This window comes from Ambystoma mexicanum, chromosome 11 (genome assembly GCF_040938575.1).
Source record: "Ambystoma mexicanum isolate Mex_15411 chromosome 11, UKY_AmexF1_1, whole genome shotgun sequence".
In the NCBI taxonomy this organism is placed as follows: domain Eukaryota; kingdom Metazoa; phylum Chordata; class Amphibia; order Caudata; family Ambystomatidae; genus Ambystoma; species Ambystoma mexicanum.
This window is the reverse complement of record NC_090934.1, coordinates 1,459,922,327-1,459,947,887: the sequence shown is the minus strand read 5'-3', so window position 1 is coordinate 1,459,947,887 and position 25,561 is coordinate 1,459,922,327. Positions and strand designations below refer to the sequence as shown.

Here is a 25,561-nt window from a genome sequence, read left to right as displayed (position 1 = left end):
TAGGATTGACAAATTCTATCTGTTCTATATCCCTAGATTGAATTGCTGTTAATCCAGGGATTGTCTCCATAAGTGCTAGAACGTTAGTTCTATTTGGATTTGGATCTTGTGTTTGCCTATCCTTCATATGTCGATACAAAAAAATGCTGTTTGTCAAATGGTAGCCCCCTGGCCTGGCTCGGCCCGTTCCATTTCTTTGACAGAGGGGAAATATGTGTTCTCATTTGTTCTACATAGGGTTTATGTCCTTCTCTCCAAGAACGAAAACTTGCACTCCTATTCCTATTTTTTTTCCCTTTGACTACCCCTACCTGTATGGGGGTCTTGCTCTTCCTCTTGTATAGATTCCTCCTGATCTCGTGGTGTACGGAGCCTTCTCTGTTCCAGAGTACAAATTTGTTCCATATAAGATGGTTTTCCCTTTTCTAAATGATTCCCCATGCATTCTGAGATGAGGTGTTATAACTGGGTAAGAGCAGATAGGCATGCTAGAAATAGACATTGATTATTGACTTGATATTGAATATGTTGAGAAATGTAACAAACCCTCCTCATTGGGGAATTATCTGAAATATTACTTATAGAAGGTAAAGGTTCCAGGTCATTGCCCTGCTCCTCCTTCCGGTTGCCAGCAAAGTGCATGTTTTTATTTGATGACACTTATGTTTTTTACTCTGCTGTTGGGGAAATTCCCTGGTCGTGGGGGGGTGTGGTCAGTGCTCCAAGAAACTTCCTCGAACCATAAATCAGTGATTTTATTAAAGATGGTTGATTTTTTGATTTTTGTAAAGTTTTGGCCTTGCCTTAACTTTATCAACTTTTTGTTTGCTTTGTAAATATATCGAACAGAGGTTCTTGTTGATCTATCCTTTCTAAATCAGGGACTTGTAACAAGGTTTGACTCTATAAGATCTGATTTATTTCAGCATTGCCCGAGTCTTGAGACACCAGCTGAATGGCCTCTTCTTGTCCATTAACCTCAATGATAGACCCGGTCTGAATCACATAGGGTATAGGGTTATTTAATGTGGATAAAGAATTATTATTATTGCCCACCTGGTGATCATTCGTTTCTGGGGTTTGGGAGAGGCTCATTTGTACATTATTTTTTCCATTAAAATAATTTTATCTAAAAGCATATTTAGAAATATTTTGTTATTATCCAATTTTTTCTCCATTGTTTCAAATAATTTTGTCACAGCCATAATACCATTATTCATAGCAGTTAATGTAATTTCCAACAATGGGTTACCCTGTAGATTCAGGCCAAAAGATCGTCATGGGGTTGGGCTAGCAAAAGGAACTGCTGAGGTCGATGAGGAATTTAGTGTGGAGTTTAGAAACTCTGGATGCAAAATTGGTGACCAAAACACAAGAGTAACAGGGGATACCAGGGATATCTAAGTACTGTGACCTGACCTGGATAGAACATGCACAAAGTAAACATAAAAGGTCAGAGTACTGAAGTGTTCAGGTGACAACTGCTGGTGTAATAACAAAACCTACATAATCATACTCATCTCTGAGTACACAGAACAGCCGTGAAGCCCTTGCGTCTATCAAAAAACAACAACAACACTCTGAGGTGAAACAATTAAATTCAACCCAGTAGACGCTCAAATGATTAAGTGTTTTTTATTTATTAACATTTATTAAATAAATCACTAGAAAAGGTCATTTCTTAATAGTAAAAACATACAATAACATTAGTATCAAAAATATTTTGTGTTGATCAATCCCTCCAATTCATTATTGGACTGATCTGATACATCATCCCCATCTAAAAACCCATCCAACCACACTTCAACCATACCACATACATACACAAACCATTCAAAATTTCATTCACAATCCATACAATGATAAAACAGTATATCATCAATAAAACTCAAACAATCTAAAACCTCATTATACATTGTCTAATCCATTGTTAATATGATCCATAGGTTTTACACCATAGAGCCTATTCCATGTTATTATGAACTTTTATGGCTCGGGTGGATATAACTTCTAACTTGTTCATAAATAACAAAACATTCCCCGACCCGACATGTTTCTTTCTGTATAAAATCCAGTAAACAGAAATTCTTCAGGGGCACTATGGTCCGGTGAAGTCAGGTGGAATGTAGATGGAAACAAGGAATATGTAGAATACACCAACAGAGCTCACCTAAATACAAACATAAGAACACAACATCAATCAGGCTAAATGCTTAAATTTCAAGATTGATCATTACTGCCACCGTATTGTCAGTAAACAGGGCGTAGACAAGGTGATTGATACCTTGCAACTTTCTTCAACTTAGGGGAACAATAAGAGGACCGTAATCCACACACCGATAGAAGACACCATAAGAATTGGTGCCTCTAAAATCTATCCTCCATCACCAACACCTGGTGACACCTCTAAGACATCCAAAATCGAACAAGTTAAACCTCACCAACAATAGAAATCTCCTGTGACCCGAAAGTTAGCATAATCAGGGCCCCAAGGAAAGGAAGCATGCTCGAATCGAGAATGGTTTCCGGGAGAACACTTACATTATGTCTCCTGTGGTTCTGTAGGAAGAGAACCCAAACGTGGGTTACCCCCACGGGCACACCGTTAGGGGCACTCCGTCGCCAGAAAATAACCCGCCGTTCAGTCCCTGATTTAATAGGAAGAGCCTCAACCTGGGCTCAGTACATGAGTAGTAGCAGCTTATCGCCTGTCTGTAAACACAGAGGCGAAACACGTGAAAAAAAGCCATACACTATGGAACTCCATAGAGAACAAAACAAATATCATTCCATAATGGTGTGGTGTGTTGAGGACAAATATTTTCAATAAATCCCCACAAAAGGTCACCGCACACCATACACATCCATTATGCAAGAGATTCCCAGCAGGCAACAAGCTTACCTATATCGAAAAATCAAACGCTTTCCAGTCTCTGCCTAAGTCTCGACTGTGTCGCAAAACGACTCTTCCTGTCGAATAGCGTTAACCGCGACAATAAAGTTAGTCGTGACCATGAAGGTACCTAATCCTGAAACAGAAAGAGGAAAACCACAATATAAAGTCGGTCAACACTCCATAGTGGATCTACACAATGCTCCATTCATTTTAATGGAACAAGTAGGGTATATGCATCGAGCACCTCATACGTGAGGATTATCAAAATTGTATGCACACATGGACATTAACATCTATCCATGTACACGTGAACCACCTGATGGTGTGGACCAAAAACCTCATATCACGTGTAGGGACCGCGAAAGTGTCCCGAGTGCTCTATGTGTACAAATACCAGCAAATATGGAACCAAAAAGAATAATATAATGACCGCACTCAGGCGGAAATGTCTGCACAGGGAAAGGCATCTCATAAAGTAACCGCCCCCGTAATCCTTCTTACCTCTGTAACTCTTTCAATAAACGTGGGTGGCCGCGAAAATCCGATCTGCCGGCATATCCAACTATCCGACTCAGAGGATCCGGATAATAAACATCCTCACGTTGTCATGTGAATCACACGTGACTCGCACGTAACGTGAGTTCAGCTGGTGAAACGCGCCCCCAGAAGCTCAATGCGGGCTCGGCAAGTCCATCAATCAGGAAAATCCCGTCATGTGAACCACCGGACGCAAAAAGAGACAAGGTAATTACTAACCGGGATTATATAGATGAAAAACCACCCGCGGGTCATAAAAAACAACATGACTTGAAAACGGATATCTATACATGAAAACTCATGTCAAAAAGTAAAAGGATACGAACATACTCGATCCCACACGTGCTGGAAGGCTGAAATATATATCAGTAAACCCTACCCGGTCATAAATAAGGGGAGAACAGACTCATAAAACTCAGTGAGGCCGAACAGGCCATCAATCTGAATGTCAGAATGAAACTCAGTCAGTGAGAACATTTATGATTAGAAATTCCAATCTATCGCCTCATTTAAGCCAACCACATGGCTTTTGCTCAAATAAATGAATTTAGTCTCCTCCCTTGATAAAGTATGTTTGTCCACAGAAGCGTTATTAGTAATCGCAATCTTTTTCAATATTGTCCATCTTAGATCCTCACAATTGTGATTCTGCATTATAAAATGCCCTACCATCGGAGCTGTTAGGTTCCTTGGTCTAATACAGCTTTTATGTTCGCTGATACGGACTTTGATTCTTCGTTCGGTTTTACCAATGTAAATCTTATGGCAAGGGCACCAAATGGCATATATTACAAAGCTCGAATTGCAATTTGTGAAACCTCTTTGTTCCCAAGGTCTAGGGAGTCCAATATCCACCTCAGTGGTACGTTTAGTGAGGGGACAACAAACACACATGCCACACGGAGCATGTCCCCTCAGTTTAGGTAACCCCCACTGTTGAGTAATGGTGGATTGTTTATTAGACTTATTGCTAATATCATTTTTACACACCATCTCTTTGACATTGCGACCCCTTTTGAAGGCGCATCGTGGGGTTAACACAGGTATCTTAGCATGTGCTAAAAGATGCCAATGTCTTTTAACAATCTTAACCACATGATTAGAGAGATGGTTAAAGGTACTCACGAAGACTAAAGAATCTGACTCAGAAGGGCTGATTTTCGGTCTATATTCTAACAAAGCCTCCCGGTGATTATTGGAGGCTCTCTTCAGAGATCTCGTTACAATTTTCTTAGGATATCCGCGTTGGATCAGATCATGACTTAAATCCAAGGCTTCTGACTGAAACCTTTCTTTCTCACTGCTATTCCGTTTGAGTCGCAGAAACTGCCCGAAAGGGAGATTGTCCCTCAAAGCCTTGGGGTGAAAGCTGTCATATCTGAGAAGGGAATTCCTGTCAGTGATTTTATGAAAAGGTTTTAATCCCAATATATCACTGAGGGGATTAGAATAGATGGTTAGATCAAGAAAATCTATCTGTTCCCTATGGAAGTTCATAGTGAACTTAAAAAAAAGGTATTCATCCCATTCAGCCACTGAAAAAAAGATTGTAAAGTGGTTTCATCGCCATGCCAAATTAACAATACATCATCAATGTACCTACGCCACAACGAGATACATTCTTTAAAGATATTGTGTTCACTGTAAATACTCATGTGCTCTACAAAATCCACATAAAGATTGGCTAAAGATGGTGCCACGGCCGAACCCATGGCAGTACCATGGATCTGTTGGTAAAACCGGCCATCAAATTGAAAATAATTTTCAGTCAATGCTAGCTCTGTGCACCATAAAATAAAGGAATTCGGTGTCATACCGGAGCTGCGTTTAGTTACCAACAACTCTTCGATGACATCCAGTGTGGATGCCTGGGGAATTTTAGTATACAAAGAAACAATGTCCAAAGTCACAAGAATATCCTCATGGGGATTGAAGTGCAACCTCTCAATCAACTTGATGACAGCCATGGAATCTTGAACATAGGACTTCATTTTACTAACATATCCTTTTAAAAAGGAATCGGCAATTTTGGCCAACGGTTCCAGCACTGTATTCGTGCCTGAAACTATTGGTCTGCCCGGCGGATTCAATAATGTCTTATGAATCTTCGGCAAGATGTAAAACAGAGGAACACTCGGATCTTTCTTTACCAAATACTCAGCTTCCTTCCGAGTTATCCAGTTCCTGTCCTTTGCCTTTTCGACTTTGTGGGCAATGATGTTCATCAGACGTGCCGTAGGGTCCTGTTCAACAAGTTTATAAAAGGTGGTATCTGAAAGCTGTCGTAAACATTCTGTGACATAATCTTGGCGGTTCAATAACATTATCGCGGTTTTTAGATGGTGATGATGTATCAGATCAGTCCAATAATGAATTGGAGGGATTGATCAACACAAAATATTTTTGATACTAATGTTATTGTATGTTTTTACTATTAAGAATTGACCTTTTCTAGTGATTTATTTAATAAATGTTAATAAATAAAAAACACTTAATCATTTGAGCGTCTACTGGGTTGAATTTAATTGTTTCACCTCAGAGTGTTGTTGTTGTTTTTTGATAGACGCAAGGGCTTCACGGCTGTTCTGTGTACTCAGAGATGAGTATGATTATGTAGGTTTTGTTATTACACCAGCAGTTGTCACCTGAACACTTCAGTACTCTGACCTTTTATGTTTACTTTGTACAAAATTGGTGAACCTGATCAATTTAAAGGGATAATCAACAGGGATTCCTGTGGTTGAGTTTCTTGTACCAAAATTGAACCACCATGGGCCAAGACCACCGAACAAGTTTCACTACTCAATAAGCCTAAATCATGGTCCTGAGCAATCATTACTTGTTGTTTATTCTGCTCCTCCCTTATTGAGCTAGCCAGTCCCTGGGAAGGTTGGGAGCATAATGTCGGTCTTTCAAGAGTCTGTTCAAAATTAACCTGCACTTCAGTAGTAGGGTGAGGTTGGACAATGCCCTTCAATTCTCACCCTCGTCTGCTATCCAGGAGTTCCCTCTGATAATATATCCTCCGATATTATAAGTATGTTCTCATCTTGTTCCATTTTCCTAGCTTCCTCTGCCAGAGCAGAATACTGAATTTCTAAGAAATGTATTAATTTATTTATTTATTTTTTATATCTGTAATGCACCCAAACCATGAGGCAACATGGTGCTGTTGCAAGCTGTAACACGATACAAGCTAAGATGAAAAGGTACATATTGTGACAAATTAAATGAAACAAGAAAAAGGGGTTCCATGTGTTAATATCCCCGAAAAAATATTGCCATACAAAAATATTTCCATATTTCTGCAGCAATATTAAGGCATGGAACCTGCGGGGGACACCGCCACATCATTTTTAAAGGAGCGGGGGACACCCCTGCAACCCACGCTCCTAAAAACTCCAAAAATGATCCCCCCCAAAAATATCACCTATGGCCGTTCCAGACAACCATATATACAGTGATATTTTTGGTGGGGATAATATGTAGTGATACCGAAAAAATGTGAGGAGGGGTGCATCTTGAAAAAAAAGGTGAGGGGGGAATAGATGTTGCAATTAGTTACATAGCCTATACACATAGCAGAAAACAATGTGCAACTTGGCATAGGTAAGAAGGCAAAAGTTGATGCCCGGTTTTAGGCGAAGAGCCAAGTTTTAAGGACCTTTCGAAAGGTCCAGTAGGAGGTTTCTGCTCTCAAGGAGGTGGGTAGGATGTTCCACTGGTGAGTTGCTATCAAAGGAAAACTTACCCCACTGCCCTTGGCTCTCTTTATTTTGGGGCATATTAGCCTATGTTGGTAGGTAGATCTGACTAGTCTAGCAGAGATCGTTCACTGAATTTTGGGGACTAGGTATGGTGGGGCGAGTTACTCAGACATTTCTGTGTAATGGAGAGAGTCTTGAAAGTGCTCATTTCTTTGATTGGGAGCCAGTGGGCATTTTTCCTTGCGGCTGAGATGTGGTCTCTCTAAGGATATTCAAGGCTGCTTGGAGCGCGTTATTTTGAATTGTCTGCATTTTGTTCATGTTCTCTTTATGATATGATTGGTTATTTGTGACACGCTTAATACCCAGAGATTTCTAAGCGCGGACCCGGGGATCAAACCTGTGTTGCTCCGTGTAGTCTTGCTTCCAAGGCGAGCACATTGCCCTGAGCTATCCTCAGTGGCAACGTATCCCCTTTATGCTGGTACTGAGGTACCAGCAAACAGAACGTTACAGTAGTCAAGTTTAGCGGCTCTGGCAATGGTGAGGCAGTTCTCTGGTGTGAGGAATTGTCTGGCGGCAGTGAGGAGCTTGGCCGTGTAGGCTGCCGAGGAGGCACCCGCGCTTACTTGTTTGGTAAGGGAGAGTGCCGAGTCGAGGTGGACGCCCAGTGTTTTTACAGAGTCTGAGACTGGGATGCGAATTCCGTCTATGGTGAAGGAGGATTATTGTGTGCTGACTTTCTGTAGACGGGCCGGTGAGCCTGTGAGGAGGATCTCTGTTTTTTCATCATTGAGACAGAGGTGGTTTGTGGCCATCCAGGTTTGGGTGTTAGAGAAGATGTTGATGATGGCGCAGGAGTCTTCTTTGTAGGAACCTGACAGTGGGATGAGGATTTGCATGTCATTGTTATAATTGGTGTAAGTTATGCCGATGCCATCAAGAATGTCAGAGAGTTGTTTAGTGAAAATGTTATATATAGAAGGCGAGGCGCAGGAACATTGGGGGACGCCGCAAGGAATGGATATGGGTGGAGTGTTTACTGTGTCCGAAAAAACTCTCATGTTTCTACCATTGAGGAAGGAGGCCATCCACGCTGTAACCTTTTCAGAGAAGTTGGCTGAGGTGGTGGCAAAGGGTGGCGTGGTTGAAAAGGTCAAAGGCGGCCGAGAGATCAAGGAGAAGGAGCATGGCTGGTTTGCTCTCATCTCTGAGCGAGTCTAGCTGGATTTTCAGATCAAGAAGTGCAGATTCTGTACCGTGCCCTGGACGGAATCAAGATTGTCGGATGCCTGAGATGTGGTTTGGTTTGAGGTAGTCTTGGATCTGGTTGTAGGCTGCTCTATCTAGGATCTTGAACAGGAATGGGACAGTGGTTATGGGGTGTTAGTTGTTGGAAAGGGCAGGGTCCAGGGATGGTTTTTTAAGGAGTGGTCGGACCCAGGATTCCTTAAGGGTAGCAGGTACTTGGTTAGCTGCAAATGAGGCGTTGATGAAGGTGGTGATGAAAGGTATAAGGTATTCAGCGCAGTCCTTGATTATGGAGGCTGGGCATATGCCAGCCCTGCAGTTTGAGGGCTTGAGGTTGTTGATGATTTTCTCTGTTTCGGAATCAGAGATGTCTCTAAATTGGAATGGGGGTGCAGTGTAGTGGTCGAGGTTTTGGCTAGTTTGAGTTTTATCTTTTGCTGGAGTTGGTGAATTTTATCTCTCATGGCATTCGGAATGTTTCTGCACCAAGATTCGTCTTTTTCAGAGGTGGGTGGCTTAAGCTCCCTGAGGATTATGAGGTTAAGAAAAGCAGTTTTGGAGTGGGCAGATGTTTTTTTTTTTCCCAAGACAATTCAGCTTGACGCTTTTTGGTACGTAGTGCTTGTAAGTCTGTGTTGAACCAGGGGTTGAGGTGGCAGGTAGGTTTGGCTTTCCTGGGGAGGAGTGGGGCTACCTGATTAATGGCTTTGGAGAGTGTGATGTTATTGAGGTTGGCTAGTACGTCTGGGTTGGTAGTTTGGCAGGATCTTGTGCAGAGGGGTTTGAGGTGGGGGGAGATTGAGTCTTTAGTCATTTTACGTGTGCTACGTGTATAGGTAGGTGGCAGGGGAGGCCGAGGAACAGGTGGCTGTTTGAGTGTGTTGAATGAGAATGTAATAATATGGTGATCGGACCACGGACGGGTTGAGATGGAAATGATGTTGATCTGGCTGTTGAGGGCTACAATATGTCGAAGGTTCTACCCTTGTCATGAGTGGGAGAAGATATGCAGTGGGTGAAGCCGAGGTCGGATAGGGTGGCGGCTGTGGTTGTAGCAGCTGGATCTGAAAGGTCTAGATAACCTAGATTAAACTCACCTAGTATTATCATTCTGGAGGTGGGTTTGATATTGCTTAGCATGTGGGTGAGGTTTTCCTCGAAGGCCTCGACGGACCCTGGCTGGCGGTAGAGGATGTGCAAGGTGATGGGGTATGTGGGGGAATTGGTCAGTTCGAGAACAAGATGTTTGCAGTGTTCATAGGTGGAGGCCTGGGATTTTCTAATTTGAAGGGTATCCCTGTAAAGGATGGCAACACCGCCTCCATGAGGGGTTAGGCAGTCACATCTCAGTATGGTGAAACCCTCTGGTATAGCAAGTGATAGCGCAGGGCCAGATGTTTGTGCGAGCCATGTTTCTGTAATGGCCAGAATGTCTAGGTTTTGGTTCACTGTCCAGTTGTTGATGTCTAGGGAGTGGTCTGGGAGAGATCTCGCAATAATGTGGGCTCCCAAGATTTGCGGGGGGGTTTGGCCACAAAGGGCACGTTGGTCGAGGTGGTTTTAGTGGGACTCAGGGGAAGGTTATTTCGGTGCATAGGACTTGGGGGGCTTTTGGCACCTGTGTGGGTGGCAGTGAGGGGTGGTGTGGGAACGCAGTCTCTGCTGGGAGTGTGGAGGCTGCAAGATGGGGGCCTCGAAGGTGGGTGCTGGTGTGGCTCTAGGTGATTGAGGATAATGCCTTATCCAGTTGGAACGGGAGCCAAGGTGGACGTTTCTGCGTTCAATAGAGGCCGGGATGTGGGAGGGGGATTCTCTGAAGTGCATGTGCCAAGGTGCGTGTTTCTTAGAGACAGTGGGCGAGTGTAGGAGACATTTGCAGTTAGTTCCGTAGGGCGGTCGATTGCTGGATGAACACTAAGGTGGTAAGACCTAGTTGCCTTAGGGGGTGCTCGAGGGTGGGGAGGTGGGCATCTGGGCGAGTTCTGAGTGGGCAGTGCGCGCGGCGGTTCAGTGATGGCAGGTAGGGGTGTAGTGTGTGTGCCCTGCTGGAGATGATTCAGGAAGCCATGGGGGGTGGGCGTGAGCTGGCGGGAGCTGCCGCAAAGGATTGGGGGTTTTGTGCTGATGGAGCGTATCGGCACCAGTCTGGGGGGTCGGGTAGGAGTAGTGGTTGAACGTGGTGTGTGTATGGGCATAGATGTGGGTTGCGGTGGGGTTGCTGTGTGATTCCCTGTTGTGGGGGACAAAGGGTCATTAGAAGATAGGCGTTTCGTGAGGTTGACGTCTGCAATAAGTTGCAGGGGGTGAATTGCACTGGGGGCTGCGTGGCCACAGAGGGGGACGAAGGGGGCGGGACAGGGGAGTGTACAGCGGCATGATTGGCGGGCATGGATGGGATGCGATTGGGTAATGAGGGACAAGCATCCGGGTCACTGTAAGGCAGTAGGCTTACCTTTGCTATGAAGTTGCTGCTCAGGGATAGACGGCAGGCTTGCAGGCAATGGCAGTAAGCAGTGTAGCTGCAGACAGCTCCTTAAGCCTTAGGAGACTGCCTTGGGCAGATGACCGCTCCACCATCCGGCGGACCTCAGCCGAGGCTACAGGATGTTGCTATGGCCAATCTGGCTGCTTGTTGGAGGCCAGTGCCTCTTGTGATCGGCTGATGCAGGTAGTGAAGTGTTCGGCCATCTTAAAATGGGTCGTTGCAGGCCCAAAATGGGTTGCTTCACTGGAGAAGCAGGATCTTGGTTCCACCTGGTCGTGGCGCAGCTGCAGACAGCTCCTTAAGCCTTAGGAGACTGGCTTGGGTTGATGCCGGCTCCACCATCCAGTGGACCTCGGGAGAGGCTACAGGATGTTGCTGTAGCCAATAAGGCTGCATGTTGGAGGCCAGGGCCTCTTGTGAGGGGCTGATGCAGGTAGAGAAACGGTTGGCCATCTTAAAATGGGTCGGTGCAGGCCCAAAACAGGTCACTTCACTGGAGAAGCAGGATCTTCGTTCCTCCTGGTCAGGGCCCAGTGCAGCTGCAGACAGCCACTTAAGCCTTGGGAGACTGCCTTGGGAGGATGCTCTCTCCACTATCCGGAAGACATAAGCAGAGGCTACAGGATGTTGCTGTAGCCAATCAGGCTGCTTGTTGGAGGCCAGTGCCTCTTGTGAGGGGCTGATGCAGGTAGAGAAGCGGTCGGCCATCGTAAAATGGGTCGGTGCAGGCCCAAAACGGGTCGCTTCACTGGAGAAGCAGGATCTTCGTTAGTTAATAATATCTCCTCGTAGCCCCCTAGCCCCCTTCTCCAGAACTTCTAATATCAGAGGAGCTGGATTTAGAGCAAGGTTCCGGGGCTCTGGGATTGAACGAGGGTTTGAGTGCTTTCTTTTCCCCGTGCTCTTGGTCTTTAGAGGAGATCCAATGGGCCGTTGTCCCACTCCTTGAGACTTTCTCGGTGGCATTCCATAAGAGGTTTTCTGGTTTATCACTGCTGGAAAAAAAAGTATGAAAACTCTTGCATCTTGCAATTGGTTTCAAATGGCAGGGTTGCAGTCTATAATATCAGACGATGACAGAAATGTTACTGCAGGGAAGCGGAGTGCAATAACACAAAGGTCGGCTCACAGGCTCAGGGGCCCGCAGTCACCGACCGAAAGAATTACAATTTGGAATTTGCTTCGAGAACCAACGTCAAAATATAAAATAACAAGAGACCTGAAGGATATTAATGGAGGGAGCCGCAGTGCAGTAGTATAGAGATTGGCTCAAGGGCCTGCAGTCACCGATCAAAAGTTGGAACTAAGCAGTTTATTTCAAAATGTCAATATGAAGATTATCTCCAAACAAAGCAAAATATGTGCAGGAAACAGAAGAAAAGTAAGTAGTAAAATGGTCGACTCAGCGGCCTGTAGTCGCCGACCAAAGAAAATTGCATTAATATGTTCCAATATGTTCCAATAGCAAGCAGCATGCACCAAAGCGACCAAGCGGGGAAGGTGCTAGTTCATAGACTCATGAAAACTGAGGTCATCAGAATTACTGATGGCACTCTCACTTTTTATTTTCCATTCCCTTGTCAAAGTTTTGTAAAGTGTGCAAGCCCCTAGCATTGTGAGAAGCAGTCTGGCCACAAAGTCCACCCGGCCAGCTCAGACTGGCTAACAATGCCACTCAGTGCCGCTCCGCGGATGTCATGGGTTTTTGTGACTGAAACACTGCCTTCAAACAGCAAATAGGAAAGACAGACTGAGAAAGTGGAAGGTCCTGCTAAGTCTGCCTCTCAACGCCTTTCCGTCCCATCCTTTAACATTTTTTCCAGTTGGGCTTGCAACGCATCGGTTGCCGCTGCTGGGACAGGTCTCACTTTGTGTTTCACCGGCACTCTTCCTTACTTCAGCTTTATTTTGTGCACATAGTTCTTAATTTTCCCTGGTTTCTTGGAGATTAAGCCTGGACACTTAATCTCCTTGTATGGTTACGGATAACACTTGTGTTTCTATGATGGAATCCAATCTGATCTGTAACTTGGCTTGGCAATCCCAGTCTAGCAGCGCGGGGCCCTTTTCCGAGAAGTAGACTTTGGTCTTCGCTTCTCTTCCCTTAAATTCGACTGTGCCCAGAATGTAGCAGAACAGGTTCACGGTGGCACCTCCGAAAACTTCAGGCTTGTGTTTCGTTGAGCGCACTTCCTTAATGACAGAGTGCGGCTTTTACCTTTGAGCTGTGACGCTGTTAACCATGTTGGACACCACTCTTCTTCTGACCCGGCCTCATTCCTAACTTTGTCACTCTGTACTGAAGCCAGCACTTTCTTTCCGAGCCACGTGCAAGTTACGGCATATGTCCGAACCTCCTGCACTTTAAACACACTTTGTTTCTTGCTGGATATTCTGTACTGTTCGCCAGGTGACTAGTGCTGGCACATCTGTGACACTTGAGTGGTTCACGTCTTCCTGCTCTTTCTTCTTTGGAATCGTGCTGCCACTTGTCTCACTTCTCTCTGAACTGTACGCCTGCACTTCTGGCCCTGGGAGGCTTCATGTCAAATCCTTGCGCCGTCAGGAGGAGCACCGGGCCGCAATGTTCTCTGTGCTCAGAATTCCGTTCTCATGCCCTCTGTGTCGCTCCACTCCTCAGTCTTGTGAGAAGCCTGCATGCCCAATTCTCGCGAGGCTCAGTCTCTACACCTATACTCACACGATGACGCCGTTTCTTGAAGGGCCTGAAGGTTCAAGAGGCAATATAAAGGGCCACAGCCATCCAATAATATGACACAGTAACTAAAACACACATTCAGATGCATCAATTAATTAATTAACTTACTGTCATCACTACCAAAAAAAATTGCCTGCGCAAAAACCCTTCCTGCGTAATTTGCTGATGTGTGCTCTGCTCCAGCTCTCTTTAATTTTTCGCTTTCCTTGTTCTGCCTTTTATTAATAACTTGTTATTTTATATAGTGCTTGCCTTTTACCCAAAGCGCTTTGCATAGAACATATTTTAGATACATTACCCAATCGAAATTGGTACTCTTTTCCGATTCTTTTTCGCTTTGACCTTTTTTTTGCAGCCTATTCTCTGCTTGCCTGCGTGGCTCCTTCCCGTTTAGTTTCTCTGTCCTTGTTTTAAATGTGAGTGCATTATTTGGTTTTTATATCTCCCTGGGAAACAGGGACAGGGAAACCCGCTGCGACCGTCCGTCTGTCAGAAGCTGTCGCCCTTTACCAAGATGGCGCGGCTGTAATAGTCCATCACTCTGCATTCTTCCGCCTGTTTCAAAGATGGCCGTTCTTCTCCCCGTTTCCGCTCCCCTTACAAAGATGGCGCCTGAGCTGTGAAGTTAACGTGCGGGACCCCCACTAACATGTCGCTTGTGTCGGGATACCGGCTCTTGTGAATTGGGTTCAGATTCCACCCGCCCTCGGTCCTGGCGCTGCCCGGGGCCTGGACTGCCCCCTCCCCGGGCCAGCTCACATGCTGCTTCGCAGCCCACTGCATGACATGGACAAGCAGCTGCTGGTCATAAGAATTCGCGTCCCGGATGGGGGCGCAGTGGACTGGACTGTGCATTCGGCCCCTCAGCTGCTTTTTAGGGATGTGCTGGTGAGTCTGGGCTCTGGAGCGTTGGGCCAGCTTCAGCACTTGACTTGACCCCAAAGTCTGCGAGTCTGTGCAGAATGTGCCACCCCACACATGACAGGAGTCAACATTTAGCTGACCGGCTCCTGCATATTTACATAATTCATAAATGTGTCATTGACGCGCTCATTAATTCCAGCCCAGGCATTCGCTTCCGGTTTGTCTTGTTTGTTATTGCTCTGACAGTTAAAGGGACAACATTGGATTTCTCCAGTTATTTAAAGAGCTATTTTGTGTGTATCATAATTTGTGGGAGTGCTTGGAAGGGCTGGCAGTAGGAGTTGTTTCTGAGCACCAGTTCTCCTTTCCTTGGGCAATGATTGTGATGTGGTGATATGGTATTTTATTACTTTAGTTGCCAGTTGCAGTAAAACAAAACAGTGTGCATAGACCACGTGTCTCTGCTTCTGTCATTCATGAACCTAACGAGCTACTCTAGTGCACATGTGCTAGTTATCCATTGTCATGACTAAGAATGAGCCGGTACGTGCTACTCTGTGGGGCTTGTGCGGGCCATGAGTACATGGCTTTGGCACTGTGCTATTTCTGTGATAACCAGCAGTTCCTGCTGCTACAGCAGGCTCGGGCATGTGGTTGGGCAGCAGCCAGACAGTGACAGTACCAGGGGCAACTAACTAGTTCAGTGGACATGGATATGTGCTAGTGTTAGTGGTATGGATGGCACATGGCACACACAGCTCTGGCTCTGCTGGCAGGACACCCGGTGGGGGTATGCGTGTGTGTATGTATGTATATATATATCTCCTTATTAAGATGGGCACTGCCCTTGTTCTTCTGATGCAGACAGCACATGGTGCGTGGATACCTGGGTGATGAGTTAAAAAGTCTTGCATGCTTCTGACGCGTGACTGCGATAATTGCTGCACAGTTGCCAGTGCCATTAGGTGGGCATTTGGCACAGGGGACAATCAATGGCAAGCAAAGTGGAAGGCCAGGTTAAAGGCCACTGCCGTGGAGTGCCAACCTATACCCGATGTACTTGCTGAATTATTTGTCAGGAGAGTTCATCATGATTTTTTCAGCATTTGTCAATCAGTTTACTAAAGAAAGAAAGCGCCTTTCTCGATTTTCTGGAGATATATGATCAACATGTTCACTTTGCCATCTGTAGGATTAATTAGAGGAAAATGAGAAGGATGTGTTTAGAGAAGCAGTTAATCATGTGCTGCCTCCTTTCATGATAAACCCAGTATGTTATGTTGACGTGGTATTTGTACATTGCAAATCTGATCATTCCTCACCCTGATGTGCCAGTGGGAGTTGCAGCTGTAACCCCAAATATGTTAACACTGTGGGGAGCAGTAGTAGGTGGTGGCAGCGGTGGACCGTGAGTTGCATCTGTGACACAGCACAGGTGTGTTAGGAAATGTTTGGGTCCTGACACACATTTTCTTTAACTAGTTAAGCACTGGTCTGCATGCTATGGGAAGAGACCTTGACACATTGTCTAATGGGACTATATACCGAGTATAACAGGCATTAAGAATTCTAAGTCCCACTTGACCTACAGGGCAAGCAAGCTCCTTAGCTTCTCTGTTGCACCTAAGAGAAAAGCCCTCACACCGTTGTGATGTGACAACATATTTACAAGAGTTTTCTGTAAAATGGTGTATGTCCCTAGAACAACACCTCATATTTGGTGTAATGCTGCCACCCACAGGCCAGCCATGCAGGGTGAAACCTATTTACCATTTACTACAAACAAGGTTTGTTTGAAGTAAATCTCAAAAGTTTCAAATATCCCCATACTTGCAGGCAAGCTTAAGTTCCATGTAAATTGTACTCGATTTCATAAAATCTCATTGCCAATGAATGTAGACTATTCGATTTTGTGAGCCCAGCCTACGTTTTTAATGATCATTGTATTAATGTGGCATGTAAATACATCTTTGCTCTTAATAATCCAGTAATTTTAGGCTGTCACCTTCTGGGTTTAGCATATGTCTTTCGCTCAAACAATGTCTGTTAAATGTTATTGTGTTTAAGTGACTGAGTCTGGCTCATTCCGTTCTTGTTGCATGATCTAAACACTGCAATTGCAGCACAGGGACCTGGCCACACCTGGGGGCAGGATTAGCGGGACTTGTACATGGGGTGTAGCACATCCCATACTTATTTCAAACTTGTGTTAACCAGCTGAGGTCTCAGTGTGAGCCTCATACCTCGGAGAGTTACCTTTTTTATTTTTACGCACTGTTCTGACTCATAGTATCCTACATGCCAGCTGTCAGAATGCTGTTCTTCCTGACTCGTTAGTGTGTGCTCTATTTGTTCCTTTCTGTAAAGCCTTAGTTTTATCACATTCTAGAACATGAGCTTTAAGAGGACCAACTTTGTCCCTATAAGCTAAATGTTTAATATCCACCCCTTACCCAAATTCTACACTTTGGTTCAACAACAAATCGTACCTGAATCTGTTTATTTTACAGTAATGCTGTTCAACCCATGACAATGTGGACACAGATAATATTAAAGCATAACGGGCACAATGAAAACATTTCCAATACTAAATGTTTAACATCTGTAGCATTGACACATAATTGTGCAGACCTTTTTGTATAAAGAATGTGGGGATTTGTCTGAAAAGTATTTGCAATTCTGCACAGAAACTGGTGGAAACCTAGACCCAATGGGCATTGGTGTGCTCCTATTTAGACTTACTGTGAAAGGGTTGAACTGGGATACCAGGATCCAGATCTGTAGTAACCCGCACACTTATTTGTTATCAAGACAGCCTCGTCGCCCTTGAGAAGCGGTATCTTTCACGTCCACACACCTAAAACGGAAACTATTGACTTTTTTGCTAAATACATAACACCTATCAAACTTCTCCCTTCTGTTGCCCAATTATTCGTGGCATCGCCTCTCCAAGAACATATCTGAGTTGTGGGATATATTTACCCACTCAGCAGTACTTCCCCACATTACCTAGCTGCATTTGAGCAGAAACGGCAGAATGGCTGTGCTGGCTCCTTTGAGCACCACTGCCTCGCACCAAAACTGCGTTTGGCAGCAACAAAAAGGTGGCTGCACCACCTTGCCAAGCACAAATTGGCCGCGATGGAACAAGAGGGCACACTGTAAAAAGCCTGCCAGTGTGTTGCTTGCATGTACCAAATAAGGGGAGTGAAAAAGCATTACTGCTGTGCTTCAAGTCCAAAGTTCCCATTGAAAGACAGGCTGTTGTTCAGATCTGAAGAAGTTAAAAGAAGCTTTCCTTCAGCTACACAGGAAATGCTTTACTTTTGGCTACAAAATGTCAAGGATCAACGTGTCAAAAAGGCCCTGGCTTTCTGGGCCTATGTCAGTTTTAGTTTATCTTTATTCAAACAAAGTGCTGCATACAAGGAGCTAACTATGGATACAGAACATTGTGGGGATCCAGATAGAAAAACCAAATTTGAAAGGAAAATGCTAGCTTTCACCACGTTTCAAAATGGGCTTTTGCAAATCAAGGAAGATAATGCCTGTTTTTAAAGTACAAATGTTGAATAAAAACGTATCCTTTCCTAGCAATGTGAAAGGGGTTTTGTGCTGTGTAACATATTGGGGATGTTTTATCCAACAGGCTTGTTTTTTATTCAGGACAAAATAACAGGAAATGAAAGAATTAAAATATATTGGCTGGATTTTCCAAGCTCCAGAACAGGTTTTGGCAAAGCTAAGGCTCCCCACCCCCCACTCAAAGGGAAACACCATAACCTTTCAGGACACCAGGCTGATAATTACTAGGTTGGTAAACTTTGACTGACCAAGACAAAGAAAGTTCACATACTCATCAACTTTTGTCTGGGCTGAGCCCTCTTACAATGGAACTTCTGGGACACCAACCTGTGAAGTCATAATCCTTCAAACAGACTGGGAAACCCCCTTTCCAGAATGGGCTGAAGTGACAGTTGGTGGTAGCTGAAGAGAAAAAAATGGCCCAGGGAAGGACAAAGGATGCCCATTTGTTTTAAGACTATTTTATTAAAAAAACTTTAAAGACGGTTATTTTTGCAACAGAACGTAAAAAGTTAAGTTTAAATGTGATTTTTATGGGCTTTAATTTAAGACGTTGTAGACTTCACTGCCACATGGGGAACAGAAATGCCAAAGGATATTCTGAGGAAAGGGGACAGGATGCCACTGTAAAATGTAATACTGATATGTCTGATAATAATCTATACACATGTGTAAAGTTATATAATTATAGGCTGAATATTTCATACTCAAAATGAATAAAAAGTATGAAAAGCGCGAAACAATGTCTCACGCTGGAGGATTGGACTGCTATGCTCTACATAAGATATGTAATCTGCCCATGTGATTTGTTAAAGTGCCACAACTGTACAAATATGTAAATTATGTTCTGACTGATTTTTTGCAAAAGGGACTGTTGGAAGGCTTGTCACCTCATAAACTGAGACTCCTCCTTGAGGAGGCAATTAACTTAGGCTGACCTATCTGAGTCTTGGAGGTAGGCTTGGCTCAGTTCTGCCCACCAATAATTCTGTGATGTCACCATGCTTTATATAAAGGGTGGTTGCTAGAACTCCAGACACACTTTCCTGAATTTCCTGCGCCTGCGTTCCAGATCCTTCTACATTCATCTTGCCAGACTGCAGATCCCACTGCAAAGCCAAAGCATTTTTGATCCTATCCCATCAAGGCCAAAGCATTGCTGACCATCCCAGCAAGGTCTCTATCCTGAAACCCCACTAAAAATCCTGTGACCAAAGGGAGAAGATGTGGTATTCTTTTGGGAAGCATCCTGAAACCAGACCGGCTTCTTGCCCATTAACTGCATGCCCGCTGCAACCCCGCCATCCAGCTGTCCTGATTATCTGGTGACCAGACCTTTGCCCTGCTGTCTTTTGCCAGGAGGGTCGTCTGCTATCCGTTTACCAGAATCCTTTGTGACCAGAACTGGCTCACTGTCCAAAATCCCAGATTCAAAAGTGGACTGCGAGTATCCCACATCCCATGACACATAGTCTACCCCATCTTGACTTTGGTCTTTGTTCCGCTCTCTCTAAGCAACCCAATCCATACCTTGATAACTTGTGTAGACTGTTCTAATTCTCCGTGCACCCTTGTTTTCTTGTGTTAGCGCAATTCTTTTATTCATCTTCTCGAGTAACTCCGTAGTCATATTTTGAGTAATCAAACTAATTCCCACATAAAGGTGTACGCTGGGGTGAGAAGGTTGACGTCGCGAATCAACCGTGGATCTTACTGTGTCCCTCTTTAACAATATAGTCTAAATAATTTAGTTTAAGGAAAATTTTCCTTTCTTTCAAAATCGATTTTCTCATTTTTAACTGCTTTATTTTCCTAAAAATGAACCTCATTCTACCTTCCAAATCTCTCTAAATTCACCAGCTATACCCCTCCTTTCACGTCTACATTATCACTGTGCTATACATCTATCCCCCAGCCCAATAACCGCATTTGAATTCAGTGTTTTTCACCTGTTTTTTGTAAAAATGATTTTTATCATTTTTAAAGCTGAAAAAGTGTAAATGCAACTTTTCCATGTGTGATTTGACTGCACTGGGTTGTCAATCGGCTTTGTGAACTGTATGCTTTTGTGATACCTTACCTGATAGTGATATAACGTCCCTAATACTGTGATGAAACATATGTACATCATTATTCAAACACACATTTAATTATTTATCAAAATCCGAGTGTCATTTTAGGTCTTTGCAAAGTGTTGAAAATGCCTCTTATTTTGTGAGGGAAGGTCGGATTTTGATTCTGTTTGCTGCCTCTTATCGATTAGTTGTGGGTTGAGGGAACCTTGCAGGGGAAACCTTAACTTGGGTGCTATCTATCCTAATTCAAAAAGTGCTCCTATTTATTGGTGCTTTTGGATATGTTCTATTAGAAGGTTAACCAAGTGCATTACTTTCATTTCATTGTCATTATCACCCCATTGGTGATTGCTGCCCAATATTAAAATTTGTGTGATTTTTGTGAACTTTAAAAATAAATAAAATATTGTATCTTCACCAACCAGCCTGGTTCATGGTCCATTGTGACCCAGGGTATTTGTAAAAGGGGGTGTGAGACAGGTCGGATACCGGCTCAATTTAAATTTGTTGAAATTAAAGAAAAAGCATTCGTATTGAGCACCACATTCCAGGGGTATTGTACAAAATTAGACTCCAAAAGTCTGCGACCCCCCCCCCCCCCGCCCCCAATTTTATATATATATATGTAAAGTGAATAAAAAATGTATAGGGATAAGGTTGGGGGGGCTGTGGGGGTCTCCCCCCAGATATATATATTTGTGGAAAAATGAAAGAAAAAATAGACTTTTGGGGGTTGAACTTTTTCGGTTCGGTAAAATCACGTAGATGTCATTCCAGGGTGTGACGCCTGATTGGTATCCTTAACAGAGTTTATAGACAGACTGCACCAAAAATCTTTTTTTTCTCATTTGGGACAGTACTGATCTCTTTAATATTTTAGATTAATTTAACTGCAGTATGCGCTAGTTGCCCTTACCGTGACAGTATTGTAGGCCAGCATAGAACTGCCTTTTGTCTATGAGCAAAAGCTTTCTATCTGCGACAAAAGTTAGCTAGCTATTCATCACATAACGGGGCATTCAACAAGTTCCCGTGCTGGCTCAATTGAAACCCTAACATCGAATTCACTGCAACTGCAATGAGATTCATTTTTTAGCTCTGAACATGTAGAATGGAGTGAACTCATTCAGGAAATCTACAGCACTTGATTCTACGGTTATATGTGACCTAATCGCTGGAAAAAACAATGAGGTTGACTCAATATATATTTTTTTAATGCACTAAACACCCTCCCAAACATATTTTAGGACTGGTGCAATTATATAAACTAACTCCAGTCCTAGAATATCGGGGGCGGGGGGGTTTGGATCGTGCCTTTTTTTTAAAATAAATATCGAGCTACCCTCGATGTTGTTTCCACCAATTATATCCCTGCATACTGATTCTACATGGTGCAAGCTCACATCTGTTGATTGTCAAATGATCTCCTAAAATGCGAGCCTGTGGTTCTGTACCCCTGTATTAATAGTCCAATCCTAGGATCTGTAGTCCCGGTGATGACTGGGAAGCAAAACAAGGAGAAGAGGAACGCTGCTTCTAGTAAACACCCCAAAAAGTAATGAAGGAGTGTTACTCTGATGTTAAACCCCCCCCACCCCCACCCCTGCCACTTACGACCTGCACTGCTCATTTTCTGGTCTACCTGGTAGGTGTTGGGATACCGGAGGGGGGGCACAGTTACCAGGATGTATCAAGCTGCGAGCACTCATCGGAGCGGACCATAGCGGGACCATTGGGGAAACCATGCTGCATCTGGTTCCCCAGGCTACACACCAGTGCTGGGGGCTCCCAGCAGACCTTAGCCTCGGCTCTGTGGGTGCACAGGCCGGGGCTGAAACACAGACCGTGGTCACACGGCAGACAGGCACACAAAGATCGACAAGTAAACAGGAGTTCCTGCTAACTGGGTCTCCACTGCAGTGTTCCCACGTGCCTGCAGAGGTCCCTTTCTCGTTTCCTTAAAGGGATAACACGGCCCAAGTTAAAGGGGCGACACACAACAGTAGAAAGCTATGGGACACTCTGCTTCCCCTGGATCCACAGTTAACCCTCATCCATAGAAATAAGGTTTACGGGTATCAACTGGTAGAGCAAAAGGAAAATCAAGTCGAGAAGGGACCCAAAAACATGGTGCGATCCGGGACCCGAGTAATAATAGTTGGGGGCGGCAAAGAAAGGGAGATGTTTTCACAGGCAATAGGCGGGCTAGTAAGGATCAAGGACATCTTAGACCGACCCAGAGCTTTGCAAAGGGAATGTAACTGCCTTTAAAAACGTACAAAAGAAAGTGGGTGGGGGGGGGTAGGAAACCACATCTGTTGCAAGGCCAAAAAGGGAATGGGTAAACCTTATGAAGAAGAGCAATATTACAACGCAGGGAATTGAACTGGGGCTTAGAGCCATGCAGCGGCGCTCTTTGAATGGCGTATTGATGCTACTGTGGCACTCTAACTCTCTTCCTATTCCCGCCCCTTTCGTTTCAGCCTTAACTTCCACGCGGCCAGTGTTCTCTTGCAGATAATGCATCCTTTCCCCCTTATCTTTGTATCTTGACAATATCCTATACAGGGACTGGGTTAGAATTTGTCGGAACTGCAGTAACAATTGCTTGTCCACTAGAAGCTGACTTAATCTGCACTAGAATGCAAGATGAGGCTACAAAAGTTGCATACCAATGGCGCAGACATCTTGAGGGGTAAGGCCTGCCCCTCGGTTCCCCAGGATCTCCCCGTCACATAGCATGCGTTAGTGTGAATGGAGCCGCTCCTAATCTTCTTAATGATCCTCAGTGTGCGCCAACTTTAGCATTTTTCAGTGTCCAGTCATTGTATTGCAAACATTACAGAGTGGTAAATAAGAGTGGACAATAAAACCGAAAAGATAACATAAATATATAAAGGTAAGGGGTTAAAATGGGTCGAGAGGGGGTTGGGTGGCGTTTATAAGGGTAGGAAATCAGGGGGCTTCGGGGGGTGGGGGGGACCCCTCCATATTTAAATAAATCCCAACAAATATCACCTTTCTGCCCACAATGAAATGTACCACTCTGTAATTGTGGTTGGTAAAATCACATTTAACCAATTTTTCGCTTTGTTGGCTTCCATGCATGCATGTTTCAACTGTTGTAAGACGCCTTCTGCTATTAGCGGGTGCTAAAAAACGGGCAGACTTATTTTGTTTTATGATTGCACTGAACCTACATTGATGTGTTTTGCCATACATAGTTCCATAACTTCTATGGCCTGCCTGAAAATATAGATTACCTGCCTCCTTATCACATTTGATATGATAGGTTATTTATAACGTGCTTAATACCCAGAGGTTTCAAAGCGTGGACCCTGGGAACGAACCTGTGTTGCTCCACTGTCGGGTATCCTCCTGAGACATCTATTTTTCTTTATTTATCGGTGCACTCCTTATGGTTCCCAATTTATATTGCAAATGACTTCCATGCATTAGTAGGTCTTTCTATGTAACTTTAACACTTGGAAGTGTATGATCACCTGGTCCGTATGTTCTTTCTTCACACCGTTATCTTTGCAATAACAAACGCGGCTAACTTACCTGTTCGAATCCCGGGCTCGTGCTTAGCCGCCCAATACGCTATTGGTAAATTGGCCTGTCGGTGAAATAAACATATACTTTAGACGACCCTACAATGTTTGGCAGAGAGAAACTACAATTTAATAATCCCTTGATTTAAAGTGGGGCAAGGTGACTGATATCTCACCAGTCATCAAAGCCCATGAGTTGGTCCTATCAAGAACAGTAATTTTAACGTTTAGCTCAAGACTCTGCAAGCTAGCCCCTTCTTCTAAACAGTACATTTCATATAGTCCCGCAACAACTATCCAGCAGAGTAAAACCGAACCATCTCTACCGAGACCTACTCCCATTCCAAGGCAATACACTTTGTTGTAGTCTCTTTCCCTAGTATTTAACTTGGCCCCTAATCTCGCAATGCTGTAAGGCAGTCTCCCTCCCTCTGTCTTTCTCTCTCTCTATGGATCTTGCTCTCGATCGCACATGCTGAAAGTATTTATGCCACTAAGCCGCACATGCCCTTTCCATTTAGCCAACAGTAGGATCGGTTTTGCCATTAAGAAAGTGTTCAAATAAGACAACTCTACATTTGATGTTCTGCAAAAGTAGCATCGGCTCCAATAAAAACATATCGAGGAGTAAAACAAGGGTGCACTCTGGCTTCTGTCATCTTCAATCTGTTTATCTCAGACTTGGGCGATGCATACAAAGGTGCAAACACTTTTCCTCCAAAAGTTAATGGAAAAGATCTTCATTGGCTTTTGTACGCGGATGACCTTGTTCTCTTGGACTTGACGCCAATAGGTCTGCAACGAAAACTTGGGATTTTAGCACAATATATCCAACTAAACGGCCTAAATGTGAACACACAAAAATCAGAAATTTTAATCCTGCAAGATCTGCAAAAGAATAAAGATCCTATTGGGAAAAAAAAGTTCACGTGGAAACTGGATGATGGCAAAATTGAGCTAAAAAAAACAATCACTGTACTTGGGTATGTTGCTCAGCTCAAGTATAAACGATGCCCCATGGGTAGGAAAAGTCAAGTCAAAATGTAAACAACTGACAGCGCAGGCTTGCATTGTAAACGCAAAATTCGGGAAACACTCTTTAACACCTGTTTTAACATTCTATAAGGCAAAAGTCATACCGGCCTTGATCCATGGAGCTGAATGTGCCTTTGGCTGCCCAGCAGAGTTATGGGCCTCTTTGGAACACTCGTTTTGGTCGAAAGTCTTGTGTCTACCCCCTGGCGTACCAACCGCCTGTATAAGATATGAGCTGACCCTCCCATCTATTAATGGAAGGATAACGTGGAACACCCTAAATGAATTCCGCAAAGTATCTGCTGAGAAGCCGATCATCCAATATAACATCCTAAAAACTTCAGTTATAGAGCATGATAATTCTGTGCTCTCAATGTGGCTCCAACGTTGTGAAAAAATCCTCAGCGACATAGGAGCAGACAAAAATCTACTGCAAGAAAATCCGAATAAGGTCAAATCCTTGTTGTGGATCCAAGACTGGATTGACACGGGTGATACGTGCAAAAAACACAGAATAATGAAGCTGATGCCAAACGGAGAGAGAAAATTGAACATAACCCAGCCATACTTACACAAATTTCCAGACAAAAAACGTAGAGCACTGTTCATGAAATATCGTCTCAACCAATTTCCAACTAAAGAAAATCTAAACATACGGAACGGCATGGATCAAACCTCCACAACGTGCCGACTCTGTGGGAAAGATACTGAAACGTTGAAACATCTGACGCTGGAATGCAGTCACCTGACACAGGAACGCACAAAGCATTTTGGGAGGATATAATGGCAAAGCCTTCATGGTCCGCTGAAGAATGGTGGACACGACTCTCTCAAGATTCAGATCGCAGCCTAA

General features: G+C 44.1%; 1 protein-coding gene across 5 annotated transcripts in view; it reads left to right on the top strand.

Moving 5' to 3' along the window:
- The first annotated feature begins 14,353 nt into the window (after positions 1-14,353).
- The window catches only part of MAP2K5 (mitogen-activated protein kinase kinase 5), a 1,998,137-nt gene continuing 1,986,929 nt past the window's right edge, over positions 14,354-25,561 (top strand). For all 5 annotated transcript variants that reach the window (XM_069625125.1, XM_069625124.1, XM_069625129.1 and 2 more), the window contains exon 1: positions 14,354-14,483. In XM_069625125.1, the coding sequence (XP_069481226.1) occupies positions 14,355-14,483 (129 nt within the window). In that variant the 5' untranslated portion in view covers position 14,354. The remainder of the gene's footprint in view (positions 14,484-25,561) is intronic.